General features: G+C 41.4%; 1 protein-coding gene and 1 long non-coding RNA gene across 7 annotated transcripts in view; one reads left to right on the top strand and one right to left on the bottom strand.

Moving 5' to 3' along the window:
• Positions 1 to 3,544: 3,544 nt before the first annotated feature.
• On the bottom strand, positions 3,545 to 5,383 carry LOC147352473 (uncharacterized). The gene is made up of 3 exons (XR_015148182.1): positions 4,349 to 5,383; positions 3,965 to 4,171; positions 3,545 to 3,806 (listed from the first exon to the last, which is right to left on the bottom strand). It is a non-coding gene; the product is annotated as an uncharacterized LOC147352473 (long non-coding RNA).
• NLK (nemo like kinase) overlaps positions 4,394 to 14,679 on the top strand; it is a 129,719-nt gene continuing 119,433 nt past the window's right edge. The window contains exons 1-2 of one of the 6 annotated variants that reach the window (XM_086360129.1): positions 4,394 to 4,533; positions 5,665 to 6,102. In XM_086360129.1, the coding sequence (XP_086216255.1) occupies positions 5,678 to 6,102 (425 nt within the window). In that variant the 5' untranslated portion in view covers positions 4,394 to 4,533; positions 5,665 to 5,677. Of the gene's footprint in view, positions 6,103 to 6,146; positions 6,398 to 14,679 lie in introns of those variants that run through there. The other 5 variants (XM_086360131.1, XM_086360130.1, XM_086360133.1 and 2 more) reach the window with 5 other exon arrangements.

The following is a 14,679-nucleotide window of genomic DNA, read 5'->3' as shown; positions in this document are numbered from 1 at the left end:
GCAGTGATTTTGGAGCCCCCCAAAATAAAGTCTGACACTGTTTCCACTGTTTCTCCATCTATTTCACATGAAGTGATGGGACCAGATGCCACGATCTTCGTTTTCTGAATGTTGAGCTTTAAGCCAACTTTTTCACTCTCCTCTTTCACTTTCATCAAGAAGCTTTTTAGTTCCTCTTCGCTTTCTGCCATAAGGGTGGTGTCATGAGGCTATAGAGCACTTGAAATGTAAACAGTATGACAGAAGAAATTGAATTTTTAATTCAGTTGAGATGTGCTATTAGTGCAAAATATGTACCAGATTCCAAAGACTTAGTATCTATATCAATATCTATATTTATATATACACAATCTTTTTTTACATTGATTATATACTTAACATGACAAATTTTGCATGTTAGATAAAAAGTATTAAATTACAAATAGAATTAGTTTTTTTAACTTTTTAAAAATTAATTGTTATTGGAGTACAGTTGTTTTACAATGTTGTGCTAGTTTCTACTATATAGCAAACTGAATGAGCTATACATATTATACATCCCCCTTTTTTGGATTTCCTTCCCATTTAAGTCATCACAGAGCATTCTTTTTAATGTGACTACTAGAACATTAAAAATTTTTTACGTTACTCATTATATTTCTACTGGACAGAGCTGACCTAAATGACCTAATGGTCATTAGACTAGTGATTTCCCAATACTTTTGATAAATTTTTGGAGCACAAATCTCCAATTCACATACTTTTATTTATACATAATATACATGAACACTACTCTGTATATTATGTACATTATAAAACATTGACCAAATGGATGCTTTAAAAAGATGAAATAAAAAGAGAGCAGAAATAGAAGTTGTACTAATTTCTTTCTGGAGGCCAGACAGTGGTGCATTTTGTGCACCACTTAGAGTCCGCACACATCATTTTGGAAACTCTTGCATCAGACACTGAGAGCTCCTTCCTGAAAGAGTCTATTAATTTGCATCTCCCTGGGGTTCCCTGGTTGTTCAGACAGTGAAGAATCTGACTGTGGTGCAGGAGACCCAAGTTAAATCCCTGGGTCGGGAAGATACCCTGAAAATGGAATGGCTACCCACTCCAGTATTCTTGCCTGGAGAATCCCATGGACAGAGAAGACGAGGGGGCTACAGTCCATGGGGTCTCAAAGAGTCAGACACGACTGAGTGATTAACACTTCACTTTTTATTTCTGTATTGTTGAACCTAGTGCAATATCTAGATATAGTTGGTGTTCAGTAAATATTTGTGGCAGGAATAAATAGCTCTTCATATGCAATAACTTTCTGGTGGTTTGGATGTATTTATTTCACATGCATTGAGCCCTTTCTAGGTCCCAGGTACTATACTAGAGAGTCAAGAGTAAAAGTTTCAGTCAGTCAGTCAATTCAGTTGCTCAGTTGTGTCCGACTCTTTTCGACCCCATGAATCGCAGCACGCCAGGCCTCCCTGTCCATCACCAACTCCCAGAGTTCACCCAAACTCATGTCCATCGAGTAGGTGATGCCGTCCAGCCATCTCATCCTCTGTTGTCCCCTTCTCCTCCTGACCCCAATCCCTCCCAGGATCAGAGTCTTTTCCAAAGAGTAAACTCTTTGCATGAGGTGGCCAAAGTATTGGAGTTTCAGCTTTAGCATCAGTCCTTCCAAAGAAATCCCAGGACTGATCTCCTTTAGAATGGATTGGTTGGATCTCCTTGCAGTCCAAGGGAGTCTCAAGAGTCTTCTCCAACACCTTAGGAAGACTCAAAAAAAAAAAAAAAAGAATACAGTCCCTTTGCTCTAGGCCAGTGCTTCTCAAACTTCAGTGCATGTAAGAATCACCTGGAGGGCTTATTAAACAGATCCCTGCCCCTCCCACCCCAAGATTCTGATTGAAAGAGAATGAACATATATTGTCAGGAACTTTAAAGTTAGTTAAATTGCCTAAATCATTCAGCTAGTGAATAGCAGAGCTTGGATTGGCACCCACTTCTGCTCTCAGAAATACATACAAATCTTTATTGCCTTCACCTTTTAGACACGGCTCAAGGAACCAGACTCAAGGAACACTGGGTGGAACAGAGAAGCTTCCTGTCCTGGTCAAACTCAGTAAACAATGAAAATTAAAAGAGTTCTCAAAATAAATAAATAAACAGTTCTCAGTGCTATGAGGGATGTAGTGCCATGGAAATATTTAAGAGAAACACATATTCTACCATAGGGTTAGGGAAATCTTTTCAGAAAGAGAAGTGAAGACCAGAAGTATAAGTTAGAATGGGAGTTGGGAGTGTTTGGAGCTGATGATATGCATGAAGGCAACAAACCATTTGAGAAACTGAAAGAAATGCAGAATGTCTGGAGTATATAAGGCTGTGAAGGGAGGCAGGAACCAGATCCAGCTGGGCTATTTAGACTTATTGACTTTTTCAAGGATAGGGGTGTGGTCAGACTTGTGTTTTTAAAAGATTGTAATGCTCTCAGTGGATGAGAGATTAGAGGAGAGCTATCCTATAGGTAGGGAAAGTGAAAGTTGCTCATTTGTGTCTGACTCTTTGCGACCCAGGCCAGAGTACTGGAGTGTGTAGCCATTCCCTTCTCCAGGGGATCTTCCCAAACCAGGGATGGAACCCAGGTTCCTGCAATCTCCCGCATTGCAGGCAGATTCTGTACCAGCTGAGCCACCAAGGAAGCCCTGTAGACAGGGAGATCGTAATTAAAGATGCTACAATGGCACCCCACTCCAGTACTCTTGCCTGGAAAATCCCATGGACGGAGGAGCCTGGTAGGCTGCAGTCCAATGGGGTCACTAAGAGTCAGACATGACTAAGCGATTTCATTTTCACTTTTCACTTTCATGCATTGGAGAAGGAAATAGCAAACCACTCCAGTATTCTTGCCTGGAGAATCCCAGGGACAGAGGAGCCTAGTGGGCTGCCGTCTATGGGGCTGCACAGAGTCGGACACGACTGAAGCGACTTAGCAGCAGCAGCAGCAGCAGAGGCATGCATTTAGGTAATACTGTGGTAACTGCGGAGAAGGGTGTGTGTGTGTATGTGTGTGTTTGATAGAAAGTGATGCTGTTAGTCGCTCCGTTGTGTCTGACTCTTTGGGACCCCGTGAACTCTAGCCCACCAGAGCTGATTTCTCAAGGCAAGAATACTGGAGTGGGTTGTCATTGCCTTCTCCAGGGGATCTTCCTGAGCCAGGGGTCGAACCTGAGTCTCCCACATTGCGGGCACAGTCTTCACCATCTAAGCCATGAGGGAAGCCCATGTGTTTAAGTGTTCAGAAGTGTTTAAGACTTGATGATTGATTAGAAGGGAAGGAGTGGGCAGGCAGGAGAGAAATCAATGATGATTTCCAGGGTTCTGAGTGCACAGTTTTAGTAAGGGTAAGGTCTGTAAGCTTATTATTTCGTATTTTTAAAGAAAAGTAGATTTAGGTAAGTGAGGTTATGTGAAAGTAAACTTTATTTTAGTAAACTTTCAATGACTAGAATTTATTAGAAAGTATGGGATAGAATTTATTAGAAAGTATGGGATAAAATTACAGTCTTTGTGGTTAGGTTTATTATTTTTGTTGTTTTAATTATATCTATAGGCCTATTGTTCCATGAGCGTGTTAGTTGTGAAAACTGGACATAATGTCTTTTTGCCACTAAGAGGATTAGCCATGGAAGACCAGCTGTAGGTTATGAACCATCAGTCTTTGAGTTTCTTTTGTGATCGCCCTGATGAATAACCTTGATTGAGTTTCTGAAGCTCGACATCCCCTCTTGGCGCCACCTATTTCTCCACACCTGAAGTCTCTAAAAGGGATAGTAGATGGTTCCTATCAATGGATGATTTGGACTCCGCCTTCTTCCTCTAGGTCCCGCCCTCTTCCCTGAAACCACACCCCCTTTCAGTTGGCCCGCCCCTTGAGGAGGTCGTCGCTGATATGACAGCGATTTTCCACAATCCTGACCTATAGGAGATCGGAAGGGTGGGACCGAAATCAATTTCCTTTTTCATTTGTCAAATCAAATGTCTATCTGGTTCCAGTCTCAGCCCACTTCCTCTTCAAGCCAATGATTGGTTGCTCTGTTCTTGCTCCCCGGCTCACGATTGGTTCTTTCGTTCCAACCCTCTCTTCCAGCTTTTGCAGGCGGGATTAGCACGCAGCTTCCTGCTCCTGCCAAAAAAATAAAAGAAGAAAAAGAAAAGAGGAGAGAGGCGAAAGAAAATGTCACGGAGATCTTTGGTGTTTAATTCGCTTTTGGCCTTGTCGGTCAGGCCCAACTCTGCCTTTTGATTGGTTTTTCTATCTGCCCATCCTGGGTCGGGGGCGGGATTTCCCCAGGAGACCCACATCTTGTCGCCACTGGCCGAACAGTGCGCCTGTCTGAAGCTGCCGGCCCAGGATTGGAGGCGGACGCGGACAGGTGGGCGTGGATTGGCTAGGGCAGCCGGTCAGTGTGAGGCGGGGGCGGGGCCTCGGCGGCTGGTTGCGCGTGTCCGCCGCTGGCTCCGCTCTATCCGGCTTTGCTAGGGGAGGTGAGTTCGGCCGCGGCGGCACCGGCGGCTGAGGAGGCGGCGGCTGAGGAGAAAGCGGCCACAGCGGCTGAGGAGAAAGCGGCCGCGGGGACGGAAGCCGGGTGGGGGGGAGGGGGGGAGACGGAGCAGCCTTGAGCCCTGCGGGGGCCGTCGCGCGGGGGGACCCACCCGCTCTCCCCCCCAACCCTCAGCAGAAGCAGCCGGCGGCGGGGGCAGGAGTCAGTCCGCTTCCGACTGCACCCCGCCCGCCTCCCGGGGCTCCCATTCTTTGGCCCCGGGACCCTAACCTCCTCCCGGGGCGGTTCCCTCTGTCTCGGCGTCCGAGTGCTGCCCACCTCTCTTTCATTCCTCCCCGCACCTCCTTACCTTCACTTTGCCCCGGTTCTCTTTCTCCTCTCTGTCCTGCCCTGTCGCCTCCTCTGCTCACTCTGTCCCTCCTGCCTCCTTCCCTGGCTCTTTTCTGTTCGGGAAAGTTTAGTCCCCGTCCCCCCCCCCCCGCTCCAATCAGGTCAACCTGACGAGGAGTAGGGGGAGATGTAGGAAGGCCTGAGAGTTCGAGGGGGGGGCAGCTGGTTTCCCTGAACATTTCCCCCCATCTTTTCACTTTGGGGTGGTGGAATTTTTTTCAGTTGCATTTTTGAGGAGGTGGTAGGTGTTTAGAAAAGGATGTGGGAATGGAAGGGGTAGATGAGTCAAGCCTCTTACAAGATTCCAAGGGTGGTGTGTTACCTGATCCTTTTCGCGTGTGGAGTTCAGGAGGTCGGGAGGTTTGGCCTTCATTCCCACATTCAAAGTTGGAACCTCCCCCGAATTAAGCATGGAGTTTTAGTATCCACTTGTGGCAGGAAACCTGGGGGGAAGGGGTCCCTTTTTCCTTTTTCTTTTTCTTTTATTTTTTTGGGGGGGCAACCCACACCCTTCCACACACGCTCACCCCCAACTTAAACACCAAGATCCTCTAACTTGTCTGGATTGACTGATGAAGACATAAAGCCAGTTCCGCTCCATGTTTTTTGGAGGTGGAGTGAGTGGTTTTTTCCTTCATTTTTAAATGGCCAAATGACAGCTTGACCCAGTTTGCTTTCCAATCAAAGGGCATTTTTTTTTTTGAATGTCTCTTTGTGGCGCAAGAGCCAACGCAAAAATGATGGCGGCTTACAATGGCGGTACATCTGCGGCAGCAGCAGGGCACCACCACCACCATCACCACCACCTTCCACACCTCCCTCCTCCTCACCTTCACCACCACCACCACCCTCAGCACCATCTTCATCCCGGGTCGGCTGCTGCGGTCCACCCCGTGCAGCAGCATACTTCCTCGGCAGCTGCGGCAGCCGCCGCCGCAGCCGCAGCTGCAGCCATGTTAAACCCTGGGCAACAGCAGCCTTACTTCCCATCACCGGCACCGGGTCAGGCTCCGGGACCAGCTGCAGCAGCCCCAGCTCAGGTACAGGCTGCCGCAGCTGCCACAGTTAAGGCGCACCATCATCAGCACTCGCATCATCCACAACAGCAGCTGGATATTGAGCCGGATAGACCTATTGGATATGGAGCCTTTGGTGTCGTCTGGTGAGTATCCAAGGAAGAATCACGACTTCTGGTTTCTTCTCAAGGTTGCTGGGCAAGGCCTTTTCTCATGGTTTTTCTCCATGTCGACCCAAGTGGAACAAGCTGCTCAACTATAGGAAGTCACCCTTCATTACCTGGTAAAAGGGGCCTGATGGCATTGGCTGTCTAGGCTTAAGCTTTGAAGTCCTGGCCAGTTTTGGTGGAGCACCCTCTGTTGAACTCACAGAAGTTTGTTGTCTACCAGACTTACAGCGTAGGACCTAAGGAAGCCACTGAATGGAGAATCAGTAAATAGGTGAATGCATGGAACGCTTATTCCTCTACAGACCTTGGCCGTCCCTCATGTTTGATTGAGTTTGAATCAGTTGCCCAGTTGGAGCAGATGTCACAACTGACCCAAACTGGATTCCTTACCATTGTCTGGTCGTTGGGGTATACTTTCCACAACTATTTTGCTCTTTCTCTCTCTTCATTCCTTAATTTGTGATCGCGATCCCCAAAGGAAGATAGGGTTCATATTTGAACCAGTTAAGTCGTTTCGTGAGTGAGTGGTTTATTTTAAACCATAAAGCTACAGTTGGGAAGTATGTAGCTTTAGCCTTTTGATAAGAATGCATTAAATATAGCATCACACATGAGTACCACAATTGAGGTCAGTAGACTGTAACTATGCGGTGGCCCACATTCAGTGTAATGTTTTAGTGTCATTTAGTGGCTTGTAAGTTGCTCTTATCCCTTGGTTGGTTGCTGTAGTAGGGAGTGTGCTTTTAAAACATGAAACTGGTCTATTCTTGGTGCGGCTAGTATAAATTTTTTTAAAGTCTGAGGGCTTCTTAAATGCAACATTTTGTCATTTTGTCTATTCTTTTTAGGAAGATTAGTAGTTTATAGTAAAATGTGTTTATCATTGTAGGGTCCTGTTTCTATCAAAACTAGAGTGAACTGAGTTTTTCTCCCCAAGGAGTAAGTATTCTGGTGTGAATAGATGAATTGATGTTTTCAGTGCTTCAAAAATAGATTCCTTCAACTATATCCTGATTTAAAAAAAGAAAAGATTCTTGTTAATGTCTAGAAAAGCCCCCATCACCTAGAGAAAATGAACTCTTTGGAACTAGCCTGGTAAGCGTCTCCTTTGATCGTTGCTTTTCAGGCTGTAATTGATATGAATTTCATTTTTGCATTACATCTGGCCATCTTTATTTACATTTCAGATTTTATAAACTAGGCTACTAAGTGATCCAATCTATCTTTTTTTAACCTGGTAAAGTCCAGTGTTTTCCCAGTGAGCTCTCCAAGGAGGTTGCTGCTGCAGTGCTCTGTTCTCCAAGGTGTGTGGGATTCCTGGTGGGAAAGAGGGTAGCCGGTAATGGTGCCTCTTCAGTCTCTGCTCAGGGACCTGCCTGTTCTTGCCTTCCTGTCTTCCCTTCCATATCCTATCCTCAGGGACTACACGGTGAACTGCTGTTCCTTGTCTAACCCTGGAGGATTTCAAAGCTGAGGGGAGGAAAAAGATTGTAATTTTGTCATTGATTTACTGAGAATTTGTTTGGATTTTCTTAGACCTGGATGCTCTTTAGTTTTAGTGCTTTGCATACAGTGCTAAGAACTGGAGATGTGCTGACAAGGAAATGGGTTGCAGGATTCTGGACTGTGTTCTAAAGGTGTTATTTGCTCTTCATTTCTATCAACTGGTGATGGGGTTTGTAGAAGTTTTAACTTAAAGTTGGTGCTAAGGGAATTTCTTTTTTCTTTTTTTTCAAGGGAAGGGAGATAAGGAACTGGAGTGCTGAAACATATCCCACAGCAAACATCCTGGTAGTGGTGTTCTAAATTACCAGTACATGAAAATCCAAATGCTTGATTTGAATCCATTCTAGATTCTTTCCTTGACTGACCCCTTCTACCACCCATGGAGTTCATTCCGTGCACTTGAAGCGCCTCCATTTGTGACCGTCTTCCACTGTGCACCAGTGGTTTTGTACTTGCCCTGTCTGATCACATTTGTGAGCCCAATGAGGGTAGTGACTGGGCCTGCTAGAGTACTTTTTTTCTCCGCAGCACAGTGCTGTGGCATCTTTGCTGCTTGGTTACTTGATCTCCTGGTCAGGCCTTCTTTGTTCTTTAACCAAGTTTTTCTACTTAGCTGCATTGAATGTTTTTATCAGCTGTTACAGGTGAAATACAATTCGGTATGAAAAAAAAGGAAAAGAGTTCCAGGTGTGTGTTTTAGTATGCAAATACTTTTCTATTTTTGTATTTACATATTTATAACTTGCTGTCTGAATTGCTTATTATATTTGAAATTTAATTGCTGTATGACCCAAGTAAGATTGTTAAAACTAGAAATTTGAATGACAGACCACAGTGAATTGCCCTAGTATTTTCAAACCCAAGCTGAAGATGTTAGTGAGCTTTTTTTACTTTTTAACTAACTGTGAAGATTTTTCTTTTTAATTTAGAAGGCACTTAATGACTCTGAAACAACTATTTTCTAAAGTGGTTAAAGTAGAACGTAAAAATATTCTCCTAATGACACATCATTTAATTCAAAGCACCACATAACTACTTGGGCATTATAAGATTCACTTAGACTCAAATATGTTTAATGCATTTTGCAAGTATTTTCCTTCTGTCATGGCATATGAGCGGAAACTGTATGCGCGCTCGTTTCTTTTTCTGAACGTGTACCCAGTGGTACTGAACTGATAGCTAAGTGTTGCTTATGATTTTGAGGGATATTGTTGTTCCTCCATGTACACAAGGAGAGATATTTGTAGGGGTGATGCAGCATTTTACCATTCTGATTTCTCACTGAACAATTTAGTCTACCAGGCTTGATTTATCTTTCTGCTGAATTTAACTATTGGAATAACTTATCAGTATTGGACAGTTGTGTAAAAGTAGTGAATTACCTATTAGCTTGCTGGTAAAGGTGGTGCTTTGACAGTTCAATTAAGGTTTCATTAACAACTGTCTGCTGTGCTTTATCTCAAAGTAAAGATTCCAGTTTACCTAGTAATATGATCATGGAGTAGCCTGAGATACATTCATTGCCAGCGATAGAATATTGTTCATGGGTTATCAAAGCATCATATATAATTTGACCTTCTTTATCAGATAACAAGGCTTCCAAATGCCCTTATGGATATTTTCACAATGCAAAACCAAAGCACAAAACAACTCACAGACAGAAACCTGACTTGTTCTGTGAGAATGTCAATATCTTTTTGTCTGTAGTTAACATTTGCCAGATGGAAAGTAAGTTAGGTTGTTCTTAAAGATGTAACAACTTTCGGACGAAGAGTATTACAACATAAAGCCTTCAGGGGCTCTTGAAGTGTATACTTTTGAGAATTGGAGGAAACTGACCGCATGAGAAAGGTTTAAGAACTGCAGAACCCAAGCAGTTTTGACTTTGGCAGCCAAAAATACCAGACTGAATTAATGGTACATATTGCTACCTTGATGATTTATGAAATCAGCATTTTTTACTGTCTGGGATTGCATTCAGTTTGTTGCCTTTGTTCTCCAAGTTAAATTGGAGAACTTTGTATTACTCTAATACTTTCAGCAGGTTACTTTTATATGAACTTTGAAACTCAAGCATCACTGTAGTGATACTTACTAGCTGTGTGATCTTGATACATTGTTTAACCTCTCTCTGTTTCTCATCTATAAAGTAAGGATAATAATAGCATTCATTTCATTCCATTGGTTTGAGGATTAAATGAAGGTAATCCTTGTAAACCATTGAGTATATTGTTTAGCACACAGTAAGCACTCAATAAATGTTAGCTGTTTTTTATTGTGGTTATTATTGGTAGGAAAATCAAACTTGTGTAAATGTTCATAGATGTGGCTTCACATATGGTCAGATTTATCAGGTAGAATCAAAATGCAGGCTATGAAATTCTCCAGGCAAGAATACTGGAGTGGGTAGCCATTCCCTGTTTCCAGGGGAGTCTTCCAGACCCAGGGATCGAACCCAGTTCTGCACTGCAGGCAGTGTCTTTACCGTTTGAGCCACCAGAGAAGCCCACTGTTTTTAGAGGCATGACTTTAAATACCTAGAGTGTCCTCTTAGTTCTGCTATATGCCAAGGGGTTGAATTTAGAGTTAGGGTAAAGTATTCTGTTGTCTCAATTAATTAAAAGCAAATGCATTTTTTAAAAGCACAATATGTATGTTTACATGGACTTGTTACATAAAGTCCATATGTTACATGGACTTTACATATTCTAGCCAGATCATCTGTACTCGTTTAGGCAGTATTATAGATTTCCATACCTGGAAGGAAATTAATTTTTTTTTCCCCTCAGAATGTAACAAATGAAGGACATCCTTGTTGTCAAAGTTCACCTTTAGTGGAGATTCATTTTACTTGCGTATGGATGAACAGGTGTGAATTGTTAAAGACGATCCCAGTGAGGTGGGGGAAATATGTATGGTTTAATGAAAAATTACTCAGTGTAAATCCTTTTGCGTGGCAGGGATTGTCTAGCTTCCTCATCTTGTGAAAATTAGAGGCATCATGTATTTTCTGATGTTTTCTCCAGTCCTCTTACTCCCCAAGTAGCAAACTGAAATTTGGAAAATTGAGGAATGCTTTTGGGGATAATTTTGGGAAAATGCTGGCGTTAGTTGCATCAGAAAGAGTAGTAGACTAAAGTGTATTTTGTTATTAGCTGCCTTTTCCAGGTTAGGAATCTGTAGCATTGAGAAGTTGGTCTATCAGCCAAGATTAACAGCCACAGCTGGATTCTTTGGTGGGGGTGGGGGGGGGCTGCTTTGTGAAAAGAGCTTTGAAGAACCAGAGCCTGCACCATAAAAAGGAAACGGTTGCTCTTCTAGACATAACAAAGCAGCCGTGTGAAACTAGAAATGTGGAAATCTATATTGTTAGTTTTAAGTACAAACGAATTTACTTTTAGAAACTGCAGGTTCATGGTCATAAAGTCGAGGAGGCAGAGAGAGAGAATAAAAGGAACACAGTCTAATGACAGTGAACTGGTTTCTTGGTCACTGAAAGTCCATAACCTGTAACATTGGAAGTCATGTTGTAGTTGGGCTCCTGGACAAGATTATGCAAATATTATTCAAAAACCCAAAATGAAACAAAACCTAAACACAACAAAAGAAATTTGGCTTATCCTTAGGGGACATTTTTATGTTCTATTGACTATCAGCTTAGAAGAAAAAATTTTTTTCCTAAAAAAAATACATTTCAGAAGGAATTGCCTTTTCAAACAAGCTAAAACAACAGTCTCCCTCAGAACTACTTGCAACTTCTTTTAGCTATCAGTTGTTACCACTGGTGCATGTCCTGAAAAAGAAATAGTGGTATATATAGTTCTCTTTTATATGCTGTGCTAGGAGAATATTTGCAAAATACATTAACTGAATATTTGAATTCTGGAATTTAACCCTCAAAGCATCGGCAATTGTATTGGTGTTGTTCCTTATACAAAAGGCTGTCTTCTAATGGAATGCTAGAATATTTTATTATCTTCACAACTTGGAGCATTAGGGTTTCACTGACTTCTATATGTAGAATTGAGTCTATTCTTGGTGGTTCTTATTAGATTTGTTGCTGTCCTAGCATTTCAAGCATCAACTGTTTATATAATATGCTGATTTGATTTCTTTGATGCAAATTGTCAAGGCCAAAGAAACTTTTCCATTTGTCATCCAACCAAACAGAAAAAAGTCATTGAGTAGAAGTTCTTTACATTATATTTGGGTTTTACTTGCAATTCCCTGTGCTTCTGTAATACTCAGGTGCATTATTTGTTGATTGGGTCATCTAATGCAGATGAACAATGATTGTCTAACTAAAATAGCTTGTCAGTTTGATCCTTTTGTTGCTTGGGGGTAACACACAGAGTGCCTTAGGCAATAGTTGTAATACTGTCAATAAGCACGTGACAAACCATCATAGACCTAGCTGGTAGTTCTGAGGTACCTAGCTCAGAACTTTTTCAGAAAAAAATCTGGCACTCTGACATTTCGAAAAGATGAACTCTCAGGAAACTGTAGTGAGTTCATATTTAATAGTTAATTGTAGTGGTGTGAATAGAGAGACTCTGTACAGGGATGTCTGCCTTTAAAGATGATTGGTGATCTTTTCCTAAACCGTTTCACATCTTGTGCTTTGAATAAGTTTGGCTAATTGAATCATACAGAAGGTTTTGGCATGGCTGGAGGTCACTGGTCTTGTCAACCTGCTACAGAGCAGCACTATTGTAGGCTTTAATGAGGATATTTAGTTGTATAAATAATTTCACAGACTTCTTTCAAGTTTCTGCTGTGCTTGGAATATAAAGATGTTTAAGTCATGATATTGCCCTGAAGGTGTTTACAGTTAAAGAAACAGTATGAACTGATACATCCTTGCTCTCAAGAGAGTCTTGATGGAGAATTGAAACCAAATTTGAAACCGTCAAATAAAAATGTAAGGACAGATTATTTTCACTTGTTCTTATAATACTCATTGACTATGTGTTGACTGTTTGCCAGGCACTGTGCTGGATGATAAAGATTTAAAGGCGATTATGATCTAGTGGGGGAGAGGGATTTGTAAATGGTTAGTTACAATTCACTGCCGTAGGTGCAGCAATAGAGACACTCCCTGGGAATACAGAGGAGGGATTTCTTTGGAAGGTACGGATGCTTCCTCGAAGAGATAAATACCTCAACAGAGTTTTAAGAATAAAAGTTTTAAAAAAAGTCAACTAACGGGGAAGGGAATTATTGGTGGATGGGCCCTTATAAGGGAGACTTACAGGGCTGGAGCTGCTGAATATCAATTGCAGTGCAGGTGACAGGAGATGAGGGTGGAGATGCAAATCCTGAAGAGGTTGGAGCATCCTGCTGAAGAGATAAGACACCATTGGTACTTGGGAGAGGGGAAAAAGAAAACTTTTTTTTTTTTTAATTTAAAGCCCCTTTATAACATGCAGTACATAAACAGATATGCAGCATATCTGTGGTATTAAAATTTCATTGAGGGGAGAGCAATTGGAAAATGTCTGAAAACGCTCCTGGGGGCAGGAAATAATGAAAAAGGTTGAAACATTAGGAATGGCAGCCACTGGAAGTTTTTAAGTAAGAGTGACCGTTTAGATAGGATTTTTTTTTTTTCAAGGCTATGTAAGTGGAAGTAGAGATAGCTGAGGTCTGGGCCTTAGGGAATGTTCTCAGTTGTAGATGGAAGAAATTATTGGAGATGGAACTAAGGGTAATCAGATAGGAAAATATTAGTGATTGACAACCTGCACATGGGAAAAGATTGTTAGGAAGATGGGAGTAATCTTTGATGCAGATAAAGTCAAAGAAAATGAGGATGGAGAAAGGTCATTAAATTTTGCAAGTAGATCACAGGAGAGAATGTGTATGATTCCCGCCCCCCCCCCCCCCGACATATATATATATATTTGGTTCTAAAGAATGTCTCCAGTATTAACAGCACGTTTATTGTTAATAAAATTCTCCCAAATCCCAAGTTGTTATTTCTAGTTTATTAAACCAGAAAATTTGATGTTTATCATAGTCAAGGTACCATTTCCTTGGCAAGATTATTTCTTTTTAATGACAAGGTAGTAAAGTACTAACTAAACTTGTTAGGAGACAAGGTTCTGGTCCCTGCTGCCAACAGCTCTATGACCTTGATTAAGTTATTTGACTTTTCTGAGTCTTGGTTCCCTCATTTATAAAATCCTGTGTTGCCTCAATACACAGTTGACCCTTGAACAACATGGGTTTGAACTGTGTAGATCTACTTAATATGCAGATTTTCAAAAATAAATATATTGGAAACTTGAGATTTGTGACAGTTTGAAAAACTCACAGATGAAGCCTGTAGTCTAGAAATATCAAAAGAATTAAGTAAAAGGTATGTCGTGAAGGCGTAAGATAGGTATAGATACTAGTCTTTTCCTTATACAGGCGTAAGGTGAATGATATTAATATAGAATTACTAGTGTATTAGTTTTCTTATTGTTTTAACTTTGTTTTCAAAGAATTAATTACCATACAGTATGCCCCACCTCCTTTCACTCATAGTTGGAGAAACAGTATCAGCCTAGCATCACAGGTAAGTGTCTTTTTAAAACATGTGTTTCCAGCACTCATATTGGTTAAACTAGTCTGCCGTAAAGCTACCATATTACTGCTTCTTTGTTATCAATGCATGAATAGTTATACCTGTAAAGAAATGTTTCTTTTTCACATTATCTTTTCATTTTGGATGTCTAGTGTTAGTGATACGTGTAATACATACAGTGTTTTGTATCATATAAGACAATATTGATGAAGGTACTGACAGATGATTAATCTTGTAAATAGCACTAAAAATATATTTTCTCTTCTTTATGATTTTCTTAACATTTTCTTTAATTTGCTTTGTGGTAAGAATTCAGTATATTGTATGTATAACAAACAAAAAGTGTTAATCGATTTTTTAGATTATCAGTAAGGCTTCCTTTCAGTCAGCCATAGGCTACTAGAAGTTACGTCTAGGGGGAATCAGAAGTTAATACATAGATTTTTTACTGCACTGGGCAGGGATCAGCACCCTTA

The sequence above is a fragment of the Bos grunniens genome, chromosome 19, assembly GCF_055505025.1.
Source record: "Bos grunniens cultivar Pamir isolate PY7600 chromosome 19, Bosgru_T2T1.0, whole genome shotgun sequence".
NCBI lineage: Eukaryota > Metazoa > Chordata > Mammalia > Artiodactyla > Bovidae > Bos > Bos grunniens.
Note: the sequence above shows the minus strand (reverse complement) of the source record. Positions and strands in the feature narration are given on the sequence as shown.